Raw genomic sequence first — 19,757 nt, 5'->3', positions numbered from 1 at the left:
AAACAAAAGCGCATAAGTGACTATGTGAGCTGCAGCTACTGAATCACACAGAAAGATTAAAAGCATCCTCCTTTCTGTCTAGACAAGTATTTTGTAAACTTTATGTCTATATACAGGCTACAGCTGAAAGCAATGTCTTATAAAGTGGTGGTAAGAGCTAAAACTTGGGAATGGCTATGCATAGAACTTCTGCTTGAAGTAGATGGAGGTATACCTAACACTCTAATGCTTCAGAGGTGAATTTAAATAATTTACAGTTAGAAGAAATTCAGTAGTAAAGAACCTAGGAGGAATTTAGGTGATAACCATATTGAATTCCACCTAGCACATTTATCTTCTAAGAACAGATTGAGTATTGAGGGTGGAGAAGGAGGGGAAGAAAGAGGGTAGCATACAGTCTGCTTCTGAGCAAGGAGTCAAATGAACTGATCAATTTCCTGTCTTTCCTTGAGCATTAGCTTTATAAATTTCGCCTTGCTACCGAGCCTCAAAGGTTTCCCCACAAAAGCAGGACTTTGCTAGCATCTTAAACTGTTCCATTGCCTTTTACCTCAGCTGAATATAGTCTGAAGAACATCTGCACTACCATCTAAGAATCACCAGCCTAGTTCCTCCAATTATACCTGCTGTCTGCAGCTCTGCGGTTTAGGACCATTCATGGAAAGACACCTGTAGTCTTCTAGTGTAGATCAATCTCCTCTGTAGAATGCAAAATTCTAGTAAATATTTTTCATGTGTTACTGGAATGGTAGGTAGGGCTGCAGTGGGTGCATCATCTAAACCAACTCATACCATTTGAATATTCATAGCCACATTAAGTTACCTATATAGCAATCAAAATAAGTTCCATCTGTTTTTTTGGTCATATTAACTATGCTGATGCCAAACTGCCAGAATGCATACCTTTTGCATAGAAGAAAAGAAAAAGGCAAAAAAAGTTTGTCCTTCCAGCTCCCTACGCTTACTCAGGATCAAATATATGGACACTGTGATCTGCAGAGCTCTCCCCGACATTCTTAGAAATAGATTCCAGTTTCTTTATCACACTGACATTTAGAGGTTTTTCCAACTACCCAAACAATCTCATCTGCTATAAATTGAACTAATTCTTTCTCATCAGCCAAAAAGAACAATACCTTTAATCATCTTTTATATACTGTAGGCGACTCATACTTCCTCTCTTCCGCTGTTGTTTTCTAAATTAACACCTGTCACGCACTGCACTTTCTAACCACCTTCTCCTCTTGCTGTTCTCCTACACACCCCTACATCAGTAAGTTTTGTGTCCAAAACTGGACATTGTATACAGCAGAGACATCATGGAGCTCTGAGCAACCTGATCTAGTTGATTGCTCATTGCAGGAGGGTAGGACTAGATGACCTTTAAAGGTCCCTTCCAACCCAAACCATTCTATGATTCTATAATCGGTTGCAATGAATACAGAACACCAGTTAACACTCAAGCCACCTTTTCAGTTGAACTCCAACTTTCGGTTCAAATTCAACTTTTCTGTAATTAACTACAAAGTGAGATTTAATTGTAAAGTTGTTGCATGCTTCCTTCTCCCACAGTCAGTCGGTATCTCCTCACTTTATGTTTATTTGATACTCTTGGGTTTTTTCTTAAGCAGCACTTCTATTTTCAGCAACAAAGTAAAGCACATACAAATAGAAAGAGATGATCAAACTCCTGATTTGAGCAGCAGCACTTCTATTACTAATGATGAGAGAACTGAAAGCAGATCAAGTTTACAGAGTCCCGACTGCTCTAACTGGGAAATCAATTGGGGAAAACAGACTATCTGGACAATTAGGCATACTTGATATAAATCAGACTATAATAAAGAAACCCCTACAATGCTGACTTTATAGAGTTTCATTTCAATGTAAAGACACACTTTCAGCCTTCCAGAAAAAGCCTTTGGCAATAACAAAAGAGAAGTTGTCTGCAATGGAGCTAAGAGTGGCAAACAACACGGGAGATGCCAATGTAGCTTAGAAAACTGTATGAAGTAGCTAAGGCTCACAAGAAACGGACACCATTCAAAATGCATTTTACATGATGTATCAAACCATCCTAATCTAAAACCACTGAAACTTTTTTTTTTAAATATACTATCCTTTGGTGTATTATACTGTATTTCTACCTCTGCTGCTAACCCATCATCTGCTACTAATGTGAGCTCCTGCTAAAAGTTTATACTGACTATCTATTTATATGCTAATGAACCTAAAATCTCTTGCATTCTTTTTGTTAAACTATTTTATTAGTGTCATACATTACAAATGCACTGCAAACCTTCAGAGTGACAGAGCCATTCACAGAGAAAGCACCTGAATTTTTTATGTAAATCTGATGTTGGTATCTGATATTAGATTACAAAGAAAAGAGGCAGTTCATCTATAGTCAGAGCGAACAAGCACTAAGAAATACTAAACCATAAATATTAAAATTGGTAAGAGGATGAACCAAATGTTATTTTGCTATTTCCGGTATCATTATAGGAGAAAATCTTAGCCAAATACTCTAAAGATTTTAACCTTTTTTGAAATAAGAATGAAGTTTAATTAAAACATCTCTTTGGCTGGCACTCTTATGCTTTGGCCCAATGCTGTCCTTTGCATTTCTCTTTGCATAACAAAGAATTCAGATGCCATGGGACCTCAGAGTCACCTACAAAAGGCTGGGCTGAACAATAGCCTTAGATCATTTTTTCATTTCGGAAATTCACTCACACTATTACACATTTTGCAAGAACTCTTAATAGGTACTCAGTCGTAAAACTTCAAGAATATAAATTTGGAAAGACAAAACAAAGTCTATACATTCCTATCATTAGGCAGGAAGAAGCAGACTTTTCTTGCACTATAATCTCTCATACAATAGAAGTGTCATGAACAGTCCTTGACACCTAACAGATGCTTTGAGACTTAATTCCATCTTTCAAAGTGATAAAAATGACTACATTGCAGTCACTTATGCTTCTTATGCTATAAGCAACAGAAATCCATTTCATTTATTTTGCAGATTACAATAATTTATTACAGTCTTCTTCACGTAAGTTATGGTCAGGGAAGGAAACTAGAAGATTTCATTGCCCTTGGTGAACAGCAAGGAAAATGACCATTGTACAACAAAGGCAATTAATCCTTTCTGAAAGTGAATGGCAAATTTTGGTTGAAAATTAAGGTCTTTGAAATAGCCTTAACACCTAGATAGTAATTATTCAAAATTTACCTATTACATTCATTCTGTGAATCTCAAGCAACAACCATATGTGTCCCCTGTATCTCTATCATTTCAGAAGTATAAAATATCAAATACTACATACCTTATGTCAAAAGTTCCCAAGAATGCATCTATATATGCATATTTGTCATTTACCTGTGACAAAACAAATTCTGCATCTACTTCATTACTAAAAACCCCCTGTAACTGAAATAAGATGTCAAATATACCTTACTTCCCACTACTTCCCAACCAATACTGAGAAGTGTGCTCTGCCAGTGTAAAGGCTCATCATGTTAAGACACACTGTGGAATGCACTATCATTCGTGTTAAAAAGATGTGAATTTTTCCCCTCTTTCCCTTCCCTCATAACAACCAGTACACTTGTGCACGCTCGCAAGAACATTTTCAGCTAGTACTGAAGTTAACTGAAGAGAAAAAAAAAAACAAAGCACAAAAGGTGCAATACAATTTCAAGTCTGGCTCAGAGCTCATGAGATTGAATTTAATTTTAGAGGAAAATGCAACACTGAGATGAAGACCACTAGGTCTTGCCATGAGGTAAAAATTAGATCATCTGCTTATACATGTGAATTAAAACAGGTGGTAGAGGAAGAAATAAATATCAGCTGTATGAGATCAGATACAAAGAAAAAAAGATTCTACACGTTAAGATAACTGATGATAACATCCAGTAATCGCTTAATTGTTAATGCGGTTCCTCCTTCAACAAAGAGGGGCAACACTGTGCATACAGTTCCTCCATAGAAATGCCAGCATGCACAATCTGTTACCTCTGATGACTGCTCTTGTACCTCGTACTGTATGTGCTCACTGGATGTTAGTTCATGAACAGAAGTAGGTAGAAAACAACATGGTTTTAATAATATTTGTCTGTAGTAAAGACTAACAACTTGGCAAGCATATTACCACTAAAGCACTAAGTGTACTTCATCATACTACTACTTTAAATAATTACAAAACTACTCACAAGGATATCATGAAGAAGCTTTTCTTTGCTTAGCAATAAGAGCCAGATACTCACAAAGAAGGGTCTTGGACCAGATCTTTAAGGTTTATCCCACTACGATCCTCGGCAAGGTTCCTGAAGCAACTGTCACTCACTAAAAAAAATAGAAATAAAATTTAAAAAAACCAAAACAAAAACAGAGAAACAAAAGAGGTGGAAATTTAAGAACAGAACACAGTTCTTTTGATTAACTAGAAATGCTTTTTGGTCTTGGGAGTAATTTGAACGTTCATATATAAAGTCTGATTTTCAGCGAGGTTTCACCTAATTTCAAGATAAATCAACGCAATGGAAAGTGATAAACACCGTATCACAGATTACGCAGAAACAATCAGCTTCAGCTGGTGTCCTTACTACCTCTCTACCTGTGGCTTCAGGAAGTCCCAAACACAAACACTGGATGTACAAGTATACACAGATATCCATACACTTAACAGCAGTCTTTAATCATGCACCAGTCAGTATTCTTTACCTCATCAGAAACAGTGAGAGTTGCTACGTATTTAAGTTAACAGTTGGTCATGGGTTAGCAAAGGTGTTTAATATGAACAATAGCCAAAACCAAAAATTTAAGAGCAAAAATTTATTCCAACATCTTATAATTTACTTATAAAGTGCATGTAAAGCAGCTAGTTACTTTCATAATTAAAATTACAACACAGTAAACTTCACAGAAGTTTAAAAGAGCATTGGTGTGCTTTCATTTTCTTTACTACATGAGGAAAAAAAAAAAAACCCACAACACAATTTAAACCTGAAACTCCAAATCCATTCTCTTGGCTAATTCTCTTAGCACGTGCACCCCATTCCCACAAGAAGGCTCATTTATCTTAAACAACACCACCGTCAATTTGAGAGGAGGAAAAAAGTAGAGGCATTAAGAAATCAGCATCAGTTCAAAGCAATTATAGTTATTTCTGACTACAGCAAACTTTCGAAGGATACAGAGGCTGTGATATGGCAAAATCAGTGTAAGGATCAATTTGCCATAACTAGCAAGGTAATCTGCCAGACAGGAGAGAGTTTATGAAGAAACACATTACTGCTCATCTTCTGACACGGAACACAGCCTCGCATTTGTTGAAAGGGGATGCATTTAAAATCATCTGCAAAGGCAAGTGTTCCTACTTCTTTCCCTCTAAATGCAAGATATTCTTTTTAATTTACATCTATAAGTATTCATGTGCATCGCCAGCATCAAAAAAATGCAAGTCATTCCCAAAATATGTTATTTTCACAGATTACGATACATACTGTGACAGACCTATCTAACACACTGCAAAAATGCAAAATGTTTCTACTAGTACCCCTTGTTGCCAATGCATCTCACAAGCATGAAGCCTGTTAGTCTGCTGGGAAAGAGAAGTACTGGAAGAAGAGGTCCCAGAAGAAGGGGCTGGGGTAGCTTATGGAACAGGTACTGGCCCCGGCTCTCACACAAAGCCTGACAGCTAATAGTATACAACAACAACAACAGTATTTGTCAAATGTTGATAATGTTAAGAAATTTACCTCAACACTGTAATATCCAGTTGATATCCTAAGCTTTTCTTACCTGCTGTCTCTGAAAACGATACCTAACAGTTGCTTCTCTATCAACGACACCTAACGATACCTAACACGTGATCACTGCAAGCCAGATGGTATATCACAAGGAGGCTCTTGTCTTTGAGGTAATTGCTAGAGATCTTCAGTTTAAAGAGCAGCTACTTGTCCTAACAAAATCCAGAACTCCTGGCTTGTTCCTCCTGGGACAGTTTAATCATTGTCTCTATACTAAACTGAAAGTTAGCTGTACTGAGTTCGGAAGAGCTACCTCTACCTCACCAGGCAATGCTCACCCTGAACACCCTGGGCCTTCAGAAATTTTTCATTTCCATGCCCACCTATTGAACTGAGCCCAAGACCCTTGACTTTACAAAGTCATCAATTTACAAACTCCTGAGTTAAAGGAGTAATTCCAAGATCAGCAGACATGCAAACAACTTACACTCTAGATTTTACAGGAGAAAAAAATCCCAGCTAAGTTGATATTTGATAGTTTATATTTGCCTCTTGTCAAGGTTGGCAACAAAAGAGTGAACAGAACATTTTACTTAATGTCTTTTCATAAATCCTACACTAGTGATGTATTGACATATCTCCTATGCTAACACTATACATCGTGTATAAAAATGACCATTGATAATGTTTTTTCACTACTGACAAATCAAACATTTCTTAAGCATTAAATATTTAACCTAAACATTCTATATTTTTTCTGCTGTCTTCTCCAATCACCTCATCGAAATTAATCACAACGATAATTGAGGAAACTATTGTGACTGTTCTAAAACTTTTGAAAATGGAAAATGAAAAATAACAACATAAAATTATCTTATCATTAAAACTAACCATTGTTTGTCTGTACGTAACTCATGAAGTTTATAAATCAAAATGTGTTTGAAATAAATGTTTTAAATGAAAGCCAAGATTTGCCAGAGACCATCTTTGACTTACTTGTCTCAACATAACTCTAATATTAAATATCCGTTTTATGAACGGAGTTGAAAACCGCAAGCCTTCCCTCTCGTTAGCAGAGCTGGACAATACAAGCTTTTGCTAAAAAGACTAACTTAACAACATCGAGATATCTACAAACATTGAAAAAGCTATCAACTTGTCTCTCAATTTTCATTTGATTGTAGGAGACTCGAACACTGGGAAGCTGCAAATTTGCAAGCAAACCTCTTAGGTTACTGTTCTAGCCAGATTCAGAAAACTTAGATGCCTCAGATAAATCTGAAAAATTTCAAACCCAGTTTTAACAACCAGGAATGCCAACAGTTTAGTTAATATTCACCAAAATCAAATTTCTGAAAACTAACATTTGACTACAATTGCCAATTAAATTACTAGCATTGATAGCAACAAGAGAGCTTCCAGTGAGAGGAAATAATTCAGTGGAATGGGCTGGAATAAGACCTCTTACAGGAAAACTTTGTCATACTTTACTGACCTGCACACAAGCACAGCCACACTCCCTCACACCCTTGCAAACTCTAGCACAAGAAAGAAAACAAACGTTCAGCAGCAAAGATGGGGTGGAAGCAATCAAGCAGAGTAGGTAGTACATTTCTCATGGCTTAGAACGCTGTAAATCAACACTGCATGTATTTTAAAAAATGGTATATTCTGATTGAAATGCAAGCTATTTTTTTCAAACAGGACATAGGGTGAAACTGTGTTTGATGGTACCGCAGAAAGATCAGGATGATCAATGGTGCTTTAAGGTTTGAGGGAAGAAATGGCAGAAGAAGATTTTGCACCACAGCCACTAGTTGTACTACACATACAAAGGCCATGCCTAACTTCTTATCTTTAAAGCAGAACCAAGGGAGACTTTTGTATAGGACACCTGTATGAACACACTCCCCGTGCAGGATTTTATTGTCTTGTTTCAAAATTTAATTATTTTTTTTAAAACCCCCAAATTTATAAAAGCAAGTATTTTAAACAGTGTTGAGAGCATGGTTTATGAAGAGATACAAAATTGTTAGCCGCTCCCCTCTATGTTTACAATAAGTGGCTGAGCCTCTGATCTGTATTACACCCCCCACATATACTTCCTTATAGACAAGGAGAATCACAAAAAAAAACCGCTCCCTAAAACACATTTGCTCCATGAAGTATTGTACATACAAGGACAGTCTATAAGGTATTAAAAATATTTTTTAAGAAACTAAATACTGGCACAAACATCACTGGCAAAGACCGAACCCACTCCTACCACAGAAACACATAGTCTGAAAAACATCACACTAAGGAGAAATCCATGAAACAGTTTGGCTTCCAAGCGAGCTGTTACATGTATTAAAAGTGAAGAGGTTTTAGCAATAGCTCCAATTCTCTCAACATTCTTCCTACTTTCAGCTCCTGGTTTCTATTACTGACATTCTGCTTCTGATCCCCATCCAGTCTTAGGCCTAGGAAGTAACAGAGAAGGGAAGCCAGTGAGGGAATATAGTTCTCACTTGTTAACTACACAGCATACAAAATTCCTTATGAAAAGGTTAAAACCAGCATTCACACTCTAACGTGCAAACATCCAGTTTACAATGGTTGTGAAGCCTCCCCACCTGGCATTTGTGAACTTCTAGATCTGTCCATATGATGTTTTTTTCCTTTGCTTTAACAGAGTTTTAAATGAGACCAAACTGAAGGAAAATGGATTATTAGCCTGTTGATTTCCAAGATGAGAAGCAGAAGTTGTTCAACTCTGAAGGTAAACTAATATTTTCTTCGAGTAGATGCAAGATATAATCTGTTGTGAACTTTACCCTCTTTTTATAAAAATTTTTTTAAAGGCCCTCCAACTTGAAAACAATGTAGCCCTTTAAAACTGTCAATCTCTTATCCCACACAGTGTATTCCCAGTAAACTGAAGCCCTCTTTAGATCAAAGCACTTCCTACTCTACAGCTGTTAATGGTCATTTTCATATCATATGCTTTAGAAAAAAATGCAATCATGACCCTCAAAAAATGAAGGGCTATATATAGTTCGGTAAAGAAAAACAAATAATAATGTTTACCTCCCCAGTATCAAAATACACAATTTCAGAAAACTGTAAACTAGTACTACCTGCCAGATTTCCCTCTTGGTTCTCAGAATTCAGAACTGCTTTTAGACTAATTGTGGTTACCTGTTCATAAAAGCCACCCTGACAACAAAAATGCTACACTCAAAAAGATAGTCATTGATAACTGTGATGCATTATTGGTTCAAAAAAATACATGGACTACTACAACATCGATCAGAATGCGCTAAAGTATTAAGGTACCAATTTCTTACATTTTTGTCTTGTAGTGAGATAACATGTCCTAAGATCAGTTCTTTTTCTCAGAACTTCTTCATCTGTCTGTAGTATTTCTGGTTCACTTTCCATAGCAGATCTCTCTTCCTTATCCCTCTTTTTATAGGATCATGTATATGTTTAGGTTTTTATACCAGACTCATTCAGCAGCTGATAAATACAAAAAATATTTAATACACTTGGGATGTTCTGTCAAGGACTGGTCTGGCACAGCATTGTGTTCTAGTCTGGTTTTGCTTGCAGTAAAGTGTTATTCTCATTTCAGATTCAGGTAGTTCTGTTCCATGCACTGCATTCAAATGTAGCAGGATTCAAGTATTTTGGTTTTATAGGCCCAACCTTATACACACTGCAGCAAGCACCTACTTTTACCTATTTTAATTGCGCATATTGTTGACTTCAAGACATAAAAAACACTGCTAAGGAAGCTTAGGTTTTAGGATATAAGAAAGTAACAAAATTTTTTCCTCAGATCTCAAAACATCTCTCTTCAAAAGCCTATTGTTCTGCAGACACAGAATACCTGTCCTATAGGCATACTTTAGGGAAGGCAAAGGAATGGCATAGTATCAGAAAGTTAAGACTGATTCTCTTACTATTAAAATGGTTTTAAGGTGTTTTGCCTGTCCCACGAACAGCAACATCAGAGATAAATATCCTGCCTCTTTTCTCTGCTACTGCTGTATTTTTCAAGTGACTGTATGTCAACCAGAAAACATACATAAAACATAAATCTTGTAGCACCTTCACCAGATCTATGCCAGAAGACAGCAAATTAGTTATAAGAGAAGCACTTATACTATTTGCATATCTGCACACAAATCTCTCTGACGTATTTGCAGAATAAAATGAACTACTAGTCCGCATGCGAATTGCAAATGTTTCTAACTGCTAAGAAAGTATGTCATTTGTGACTATCAGAAATAACACAGGCTAGTTTCCTAAGAACTTGTCATCTTTGTTGCCTAAATGCCGTTTGCTATTGCCATAATAAATTGAGAATCCCTTTGAAACCAACACAAGGAAGAGAGCTAAAGCTAATACAAAACCATGCATGTGAAAGCATTGGTCGATACCAATCTGTCTTCTCTTCAGTGGGGGTAATAATCTGAGTCCCCTCTTCGCCTGGCTGCTAATTTTAACTTAATTTATAGATAACAGTATCCTTAAAAATTCTCCTTTTGTTACACTGCAGTTACTCTTCTGTTATCCCATTATCACTATTTTTTCATGAGTGGGTTAAACAGGTTTAAAAGGGGGAACCTGAAAGACCAATGGAAAGACTGAAATATGACATTGTCTATCTTTTGATCACGTAAACCTTGTTTTCCCATGGCAGTTAATCTAAAAGCCATTTTCAAAATTGCAAGGTATCAATACACCCCAAATTTCAAGTTTTCTTCCCTTGTCATTTCTATTGTAAACTTCATTCTTCTGAAAATGAACATAGGAGAAGGAAATCACGACAACACTTTCAGTTTTAACTCACAACTATTTAACAAGAAAACTAGTTGCAGCACCTTAACGCAGGTACTAATAGGGAGGTTGTGCAGTATCTGGGCAAACATGTCACAGTGGAAAAAAAAATTAAAATTGAGTTAAAGCATGGTGGTATTTACAAGACACAAATCAACAGCACTCAAAAGATTTGCTTAGGTGTGAGCATGGTCAAGAGACAGAAAACATACCACCCCACCTTCACATATTCTGACCTGAGAGCTATGCAAAAAAAAAAAAAAGAAAAAGGTAACAAAACATTTTATTTAAATGGAGCATTAAAAGATCTAAAATAGCCACATGAAGAAAGGAGTCTCTCTTTTATATGGATTGTATTTTTTCTTTACGTATAAAATGAATTAAATTAGTGAAAAATATTACTAACAAGTTAAAAAGATTGTGATGGTGAAATTAAGACGTACAGGATATGCAGTATCAGAGATGGTTAATACTCTTCACATAAGTCAAATTACTTTTTTGCCCCATGAGAACAAAGAATTGCATTCCAAGAATAAGCTGGACCTTTTTAAGTCTGTGCTGTATCCTTTCCATTTACATAACCACTTAATTTCTACTGCCAAAGAACATATCATGAACAGCAACAGTTCCAGAAAAGTTAAAGTAGCCGAGAAGGTCCTGATCACATCGCTGTTTGAGCTCATTTTCCCTTTTATCTTTAAAAAGTTTGTCATCAGAAATACAGAGGCCGAGGTGCAAGAGTTTGGAACAAGTTACAGAAGGTATGCACTGGTGGGAATTTTTATTGTAAGTAGTAATGTGAAAATATGATAGAAAAACAAAGGAAGACAAAGGCTGCTTCTGCAAGCAGTCAGCTGAAGCCTGCAGGTCAAAGAAAGCACACTATTGAGATTAACCTGTTTGAAGTAGAAGAGCAAACCAGTAACTTCAACTTAATAAAATTTATTTTCATTGGGCATTCAGAACTAGTTGTAGTATCAAGGCTAGCTGTAGTTTCAATTCATGTATTCATGCAGTTTAATTCACTCCCGAATAAAAGTTCTCAGCAGACAAGTGCAAGAACACATTTATTTTATTCTCATTATTTCAATTCACCAAAATCCCGTAAGTAGCCTCTTTCTCACCCACCCAGCAAAAGTGTTCTTGTGCCTTCTCTGCCATACCAGTAACCACCAGTATTTATCCCTATTTTCTCTGACCAGGTAAAGGCTGACACAGCAGACTGCAACTTCATAGATTTTGGAGACAGGACTGCAGTGATTAGACTCCCTGTATATATCTGCCCCTCACACCTGATGAATGTTTCTGTCATCTGCTTTGTTTTTCACACAGTTTTTGTCATATACTAAAATACAGTGAAAGTTTATTTTTTCAAGACAACAGAATTTAACATCCACCTTTAAGAACATCCCGTAGCAAGCTCTTCAAACTGTGCTTTACTGGATCTCAGAGCAGAGCAAGTCTTCTTCAGATGAAGTGCTACGAGGTGCCAGAATGGTATCCTTAAAGATTGACAAAGAAATACTACTATAAAAAAAGAAGCTAATCTACTGTGAAAACAGGAGAAGAGAAAGGTTCAGGTGACCTAGTGAAAAATGGGGTGATGGTAAACCAGAAATACAAGTTAGACATCTGAATCTATGACTTTTTCTAGAAAACACAGGGAAGCAGTAATGGCACCTGTAAGCCAGATGCAAAGGGGGCTACTGCAATGATAAAGAAAAGACATCTCAGAGGAGGTGAAAAGAGCTCTCTTGATTAGCTTAGCAAAAAGAAACTATTAGATGGCTGCTGCTCATGTGTTTATATAAATACACCACAAAAACAAACATTGGAGGGAGAAGAGATGAAGAATAGCACTGCACGAGAAAAATAACTGTGAGAAAACTATAAGAAATAGAGAGCAATTTTTCCCAGAGCTAGAGGGTTGAAACCCCACAAATGATCTTTCTGTAAGAACAGTGAGGGCAAAGAAAGTGCACAGGCTGGTTCCTGACAGATTTAAGAATAGATTAAATGACACAGGAACTGTTCTCAAAAAAACAGGAGGCCGCCTGTGCCACAGTTGCTAATGCTGTAAAATTTATATTAGAGCTTCTCTGAAGGCTGTGGAACTTCTAAACCCCCCAAGGTTTCTCACAGTTTCTAAGAGCAATTAAATGAGCCATTTTTCCTGTGTATCCATTAGTCTAGAGGGTTATGCCTTTTTCAAATGATTTATCATTTAAATTTTACAATATTTGTGTGGCCTTAGGCTAAAAATTTTGCACTGGGTTTTAATCTAATATTCTAACAAGCTTGAGTTTCAATTCAATTACACTGTCAGTGTGATCACTGCAGTGATCAGGTGAACTTCAGAAGAAAAACAACAAGCTATTAAAGACATTCAAATCTTTAGAGATGTAGCATTGTCAATACTTCTAATTGTTTGTATCTGATAAAAAAAATTATTTCCTTAAAGCTATGAATACTAAATGTTTGATGTAATGTTTCCTTTGGACTCTTGTTACTTTTGCTAAAAACAAATAATTTTGTGCGTTTTGCTTGGGTTTTTTTCCAACAAATATTTCCAGTAAGAAGTTTTTGTTGTACCTCCCTTTACTGTAAAACTATAAAAAATTCAAGGATGGGAAGGAAATGGATAGAAGGTAAGCACGTATAAGAGAGGGGAAGAGTTAAAACAACAACAAAAAATGTTAAGTACTTTTGAAGAGTAATACCTCCTTTTAGACTTTGAAATTATTAGTTCTACCACAGGCTAGGACAGCTGCAGTTACAGCAGATCCAAAGAACCATTCCTTTAAAGGACACGCTCTACAAGCTCTTGATTTTCAGCTTTACTTATTTCGCTAGGGGATGTCTGAGAGGTTTTTTTCCATTAGTCTAAAAGACCAATATTCTTAACCCTAATCCTAGTTTTCTTGTATTTTATTTAGTTCAGGAAAAGAATATGTTTCGTTTCTTAGCTAACAACTTCTGAAACAATTCACAGCATCTTACACAGGCCCTGTTTAACAGTTTACATGGATTCTCAGTTGTAATGCGCACTAATCAAGTCTACAATCAATCTCAGCTAGATGCACTTTTAAATATGATAACGTATGCCTACGCTAGATGCTAACACATTTCACATCTTATCTGCCAGCTTAATTAAGAAACACAGGCGTCACAAGAAAAACTATACTCCACTTTCCTAATGCCACTGTCTACCTATAAACACCGCATTTCTTATGTAAACCCCTCCAGTGACCTCCCCACTTCTTCTGTCCCCAAAACACAAATGTCTTATCATGGACCTGTGAGCCCTGGTTTGGATGATCAATTAATGGCAGGATTTCAGATACCACACTACACATTATGGGACGTAGCAACACCTCTCACATTGCTGCACAGCTAAATAGCATGCAGACCTACTGACACTTAGATAATCTTCCAGCACCAACCCACAGCCCACAGGACCTCAGCGTCCTGTCTTCCCTCTGTTCAGGTCTCGTACAGCCCCAGACACCAGAAATCGGGTAACTTGTCAACCTCAAGGAACCTGAGGTATTTTCTGCACGGTTCAACATAGTCTGCCAAACTCTGTTAAAAGAAACCACCTCAAAAACACATAGTAAAAAAAGGACAGGGGGAGAAAAGCTAGTTTGTCTGGTGTTACTCAGGTCATTGTCCAGCACCCAAAATACCTAGAACTCCATCATAGCAGAAGGTGACAACTCCAAACTTGAGAATTCCCCTAGTTATTGTATCCATGGTTTAAGAAGATGCCTTCCCTGAATCCGGACCTACAACTACGCACTGCAGGAATTCCAAGGAAGGACAGTATGAATTTTATATTACAGGAAGGGGCAAGGGAAACAAAGACAGGCACAGAGCTGAAAGAGATCCAGGATCAGACCACAAAGCCAGACGTCTTACTATTTTGGGTTCATCTCCTGAGTTCAAGTGAAAGCAAATAAAGCTCATCTACAGTACTGCACCAGGGGAGTGACACAACCTGAGATTAACAGAAATGAGGAGGAAGCAGAGCCGACAATACTAAATGTGTTAAGGAGTTAATAACACTGCAGCAATTCCAAGTGCAACCGCAACCTGAATTGAGTGTTAACTCATATGCAGCTACAAGATTTCAAAGGCTGAAGGTGTAATCATCCCAAAATAATAAATCCCACAGCTTGTTTAAAAAGTTTTATTTTTACAACCAACTTTCCATTACCAAAAGTAAAAGAATACCTCAAATAATAGAGGAAAAAAAAAAAAAAAAAACCCTCGGCAGACATTTATTACTGAGCATGCAGTGCAACGCACCAAATGACACAGCCCGTTTGGCTTCACTGGGTTCAACCCAGGCTACCACACACTGTTTCTCGTAGTTCTTACTTGCCCAGATGCAGCATTGCACATGGACTTATTTAATCTATTTGGCAAGAGCTCAGTTTGAACTCATGAGCCCTGCTAAACCCATAACATAAGGCAAAGATACCACTTAGCACCAGCAGCACCAGCTTGGATACTAGCACTGAGGCACGTATTTTAAATCCTGATGAACCTTCACTGACTTTATACACTCTAATGCCACTATATAAGCTTAGGTTAGGAAACACCGAGAGAGATAACACCTAACTAACTTTACATGGTGCCAACTGGGCCATGGCAGGGTTTATTAGCCCAGATTTGCAGCAGGGTAAAGGCATCTAAAGTACCCTCAAGCTCTTGGAAGAAATATCGTCACATTCACACAAAGCTTATCTAGTCATGCCGTTTCAGAGTTGTGCTGGCTTCCCAGGGCTCCACAGCTATCACAAGATGTAGGAAGCTCCGTTTCCTCACGATGGTCTGGAAATGTACCACAGGTCTTTACAGAACACTGAGCTGCCATTCTGGAGCAGGTAAGAGACCCAGCTACATCCATCCCTGAACAACTGTTGATACCAAATCCTACAGAGGAAAAGTGCAGGTTCTAAAAAACATGATTTCCACTATTGTTTACAGTTAGTTTACTTCTCTCTCTGCTGGTGGCAGGGGTGAAGATCTCAGTGAGGCAAGTTCCACTTGGATGCCAAAGGAGAGGATATCTGACCAGAAAGCCTGTATTTTATGAAACAAAGAATTCTAAAAGAAACAAAGATTTATTCCTCACCCTCAATCTCTAACTCCAAGAAAATGAGAGATTTTTAACTTTTTCCCAATGTTTTGTTTATTATAACATTACATGTATAAAAAGCACCTATTCTATACAGCTCTGGAGCTGACCATTTTTCACTGAACTGGTATCTAGAACTGACATTGACTCCTTCATCCCATTATTTGTTTCCATGTGCCTGTTCCTAACAGTTATGAATAAACTTTGAAAACGTGAACTCTTGTCACGTCTTCCAACTGGGAGAATCCTGAAAAAGCTTTAAATAGTAGGAACTGTCCATTTATCTCAGTGAGCTGTGAGAAACCTAAAAAAATCAGTTAAAAAGCTAAGTGTTTATAGCTTTACCACCCATCACTCACTCATTCAACTAATTATTAAAATTACAATCTCAAATGATTCCAGAGTACTAGAAGTCATGTTTCATATACCACTCGAAACATATGCTCCACCAAACCTGACATATAAAAAGTAAAAATATGGAGATTAAAAATAGACAAAGAAATTATAATAGGAGTAAGCTTTATAATTGTCTACCTTTGTTTATATTTACTTACTGAGTTGCAACGTTCAAGACTCTTCATGGAGTCCTGATTGCCAGTCCTTGACTTCAGTTGCTGATTATGGGGTGAAAACATAAGGGTTATTTCAGTTTACTGTCCATTCACTTTCTGGAATCTCGCTATGCTCTTGCAGTCAGATATTTTAAAACAACAATTTCAAGAGACAAATCATGAATTGCATAAAAAATATTTTATTAGTTTAAAATTTGGTTACTTTAATTGCAGGTCTTCAGCCCAATGCGTGAGACAGTAATTGTACAGCCTTGTACAACCCTTATCTGACAGGAGCCCAGAGAGCTCTAGTCAAATGTTTCTTCCTATGAATGTTCCTCCATGCTTTTAAGCATGTTCACTCTTAACTTTCTATTTGTATTTTATTCTTTTTGAGCTACTGTATTTTAGCCATGCTCAAAATTGCATTCCTTATTAGTTAGAATGAAATTAGAATCACTAATGTGGTAAGTAGCCTAGATTATGTCTCCTGTTTGTTTTAGCTACCTAAACGCGATTTTTATCATAATCATGTTGCTCATTTACCTAACTTATTTTGTCTCCTTTTAGAGACTTGCAGTCATTTCTATTCCTAAACACCTTTGCAATGTACAAATGTTGTCATCTTACTGCTGTCCCTGTTTGTGTAAAATGAATAAATACAACATCGTTTTTCCCCCTCTCCTCTAGAGATAATCTTGTCATGCTGATATTTGACTGCTTACTCTTAACCATTAGGTGCCTCTCTTGATCCATTCCAATTCTTTAACAATATTTAACTCCAAGCCTACAGCAAGCAACAAAACGGGAGAAGTCTTTAAAGCCTATATAGCCTGTCATCTCTCATACGTTTGCTTATATAGGCAATGAATCAAATCAATCAATCAGCTGTCAGAACCGTACCAAGACATTCTGGCATCTGCAGGAGAATGACTACCCATATGAACACATGCTCCTCTCCATTTAAATGTCTTGCAGCTCAAAAGAAACCCAGCAGTCACCACATTTGTATCATGGCAATGTGGAGCATCCTGCCAAGGGTTCCCCCTCACCAGCTTCTGCCCTACGCACCCAGCCAACGCCCTGGAAATGAGACAAACAGAGGAGCAGAATAATATTGGGAGGTTCTCATTGACAGAGCCTGCAGAGACAATATTCCCTGGCAATCACAGACCCCTCCTGCCTGACTTACTGGGTTTGGTGTCTCTGACTGCTGGCATGCTACGGCATGTGGCATTTCAGGCTATGACATACATCCTCAGGCTGTGTGTGTGTGTGTGTGACTATCTATCTCAGTTAGGAAGGTTAAATAGGTTATGATGCATAGTCTGGGTTCACTTCTTGACACTTTTATTGCCCTATCAAGAAAACATGTTCTTGTGGCTGTCCTGAAACTCCAAGTCATATATGTGTACTGGTTTTCCTTATTAGCTCTGAGTCCTCCCTGCCTGATCAACAATGAGGATGAGAATGATACTGCACCATTAGTGATTGTCATGGCTCAAAAATGGCTAAGAAAAATAGATGCAAATGGTACATGCCATTGAAAAGTCTGGTGTCCCTTCTGTCATTATAGAATGACTTTTGCTCTTAGTGAAGCCTCTGATCTGCTGTGTTTTAAACGAGCCATTTGAAGATTATAAAACGGGAATGGATATCAATGTTATTTTAATTGGGAAAGAAGGAAAACACTTCTCGCCAAACTTTTATTTTATACAGTGTATTCTGACATCTGCAATATTAATAAATTTCCTTTTAAATGGGCTGTTGAGTGAATGGGAAACTGAATGCATCCCACAATTTACTAGTTCATACTGGAATTCCTCTCCTTGAAGTGAGTACTCAAAAAAAAAAAAGTCTTAAAATTTATAGGTATGCATGATATGCATGTTTGGTATGTGCATTTCCTGAAATCCACTGCTGACTTCTCCGTCTTTACAGAAGTATATTTAGAAATCATAACGGATATTGTGAATCAATTGTGCTGAATTTTTGTGAATTACTTTCATTCTCCTCTCATTCACCAAGTAACAATTAATACTTCTCATCATTGGGAAAAAAATATTTTTTTTGGCATTGTTGACTGCAGAAATCCTAAAATAGTAATTATACCTCACATTTATAAATAAATACTAATTTAACTTTTTCCACAAATATTGACTTTTCCAAAGAAAGACCTTTGTGTTCTATGCTTTTTTCTTTAAAGTTACATTATATAAATACATATCAATTCTATATATAAATAGTATATATGTGTATAATTTTTATATGTAAGTATATAAAATATATATATATCTATATATCCATAAATATTTTTATATATATATATATAAAATTTTTTTCATATATATATATATAAAATTTGTTTCGGTCAAATATTGGAAAAGGTTGCTCAGCAAGGTTGTGAACTCTCCATCTCTGGTGGTGTTCCAGACTCCAGAGGTTTCCCTGAGCAAGCTGATCTTATTAAACTTGCTTTGTGTAGGGGACTGGCCTAGTTGACCTTCACAGCTCCCCTTCCCACCTAAATTATTCTGTGATTCTATAAAAAGGCTTCTGGTTTGTATTTTAAAATTTTACTTCCTGTGGTTCTAATGTAAAAACTTGGCTTCCAAACCAGAGAGAAGGTGGCCATTAACATTAGGTGCCATTAACATCAGTAGCCTCTAGTTACATTTTATAAGAGAAGCAGCGAGCTGAAAACTCATATGACTGTCCTATTAGAATAATTTGTAAGACCTGCCTTGAATTTAGAACTGCCAGCAGAAACACTGCCTTCCTTTCAGGGTTGTTCTATTTAGGCAATCATCACATTTCATAGTGCTGCAGTGTCACGAACTACGCAGGGAGGCCTACAGAATGAAAATATGGAAATATTGCCAGACGTTAAAAACAGGTGAATGGTAAACCGCCACATAAATTAGAATCGTATAAATAGCAGTGCTTTTATCAGAATACATAAGAAAACATCCTTAATGTACTTTGCCACAAACGAGATGCCATAATATTATTTTCTGAAGCATCTTAGTCAGTAAATCTATTCAAAATAATTACTGATCAAAAACTCTTGTAGAGCGACAAAAAGTTCAGCACTGCTGAGAATTCTCTAGTGACTGGATTGCCCACCACTGGACAGACTTTCAAACACCAAGATATTTTAATTTTTCAGAATTTTCTACTGAAAAAGTAATTGGAGATCTTGATAATAAAGCGAGTAACTCTTCTCTTGAACACCCCTTGTTTATTAGGCAACCCTTCCCCGCCATTTTGTGTAGTCTACTGCATTTTCTCCCTCAGATTTTAAGCATTTCAAAGACATCTGTGGAGAGAAATTGAACTGGTATATAAGAATTTAATTTGAGGCTTCTCATTTCCCCTTACCACCAGCTTGGAGGTCTTGTCTTTAGTCTACCTGTTCATTTTTGTGTCCTGCCCTTGAGGCAAGAAGGGCAAACGGACACCGGCAGGAGGGG

At 37.0% G+C, this 19,757-nt stretch overlaps 1 protein-coding gene across 24 annotated transcripts in view; it reads right to left on the bottom strand.

Moving 5' to 3' along the window:
• GPHN (gephyrin) overlaps positions 1-19,757 on the bottom strand; it is a 301,374-nt gene that overhangs the window by 202,347 nt on the left and 79,270 nt on the right. For 23 of the 24 annotated variants that reach the window (XM_063331823.1, XM_063331826.1, XM_063331825.1 and 20 more), the window contains exon 2: positions 4,276-4,354. In XM_063331823.1, the coding sequence (XP_063187893.1) occupies positions 4,276-4,354 (79 nt within the window). Of the gene's footprint in view, positions 1-4,221; positions 4,355-19,757 lie in introns of all 24 variants that reach the window. The other variant, XM_063331829.1, reaches the window with a different exon arrangement.

Source organism: Chroicocephalus ridibundus, chromosome 4, assembly GCF_963924245.1.
Source record: "Chroicocephalus ridibundus chromosome 4, bChrRid1.1, whole genome shotgun sequence".
In the NCBI taxonomy this organism is placed as follows: domain Eukaryota; kingdom Metazoa; phylum Chordata; class Aves; order Charadriiformes; family Laridae; genus Chroicocephalus; species Chroicocephalus ridibundus.
This window is presented reverse-complemented; position numbering and strand designations above follow the sequence as displayed.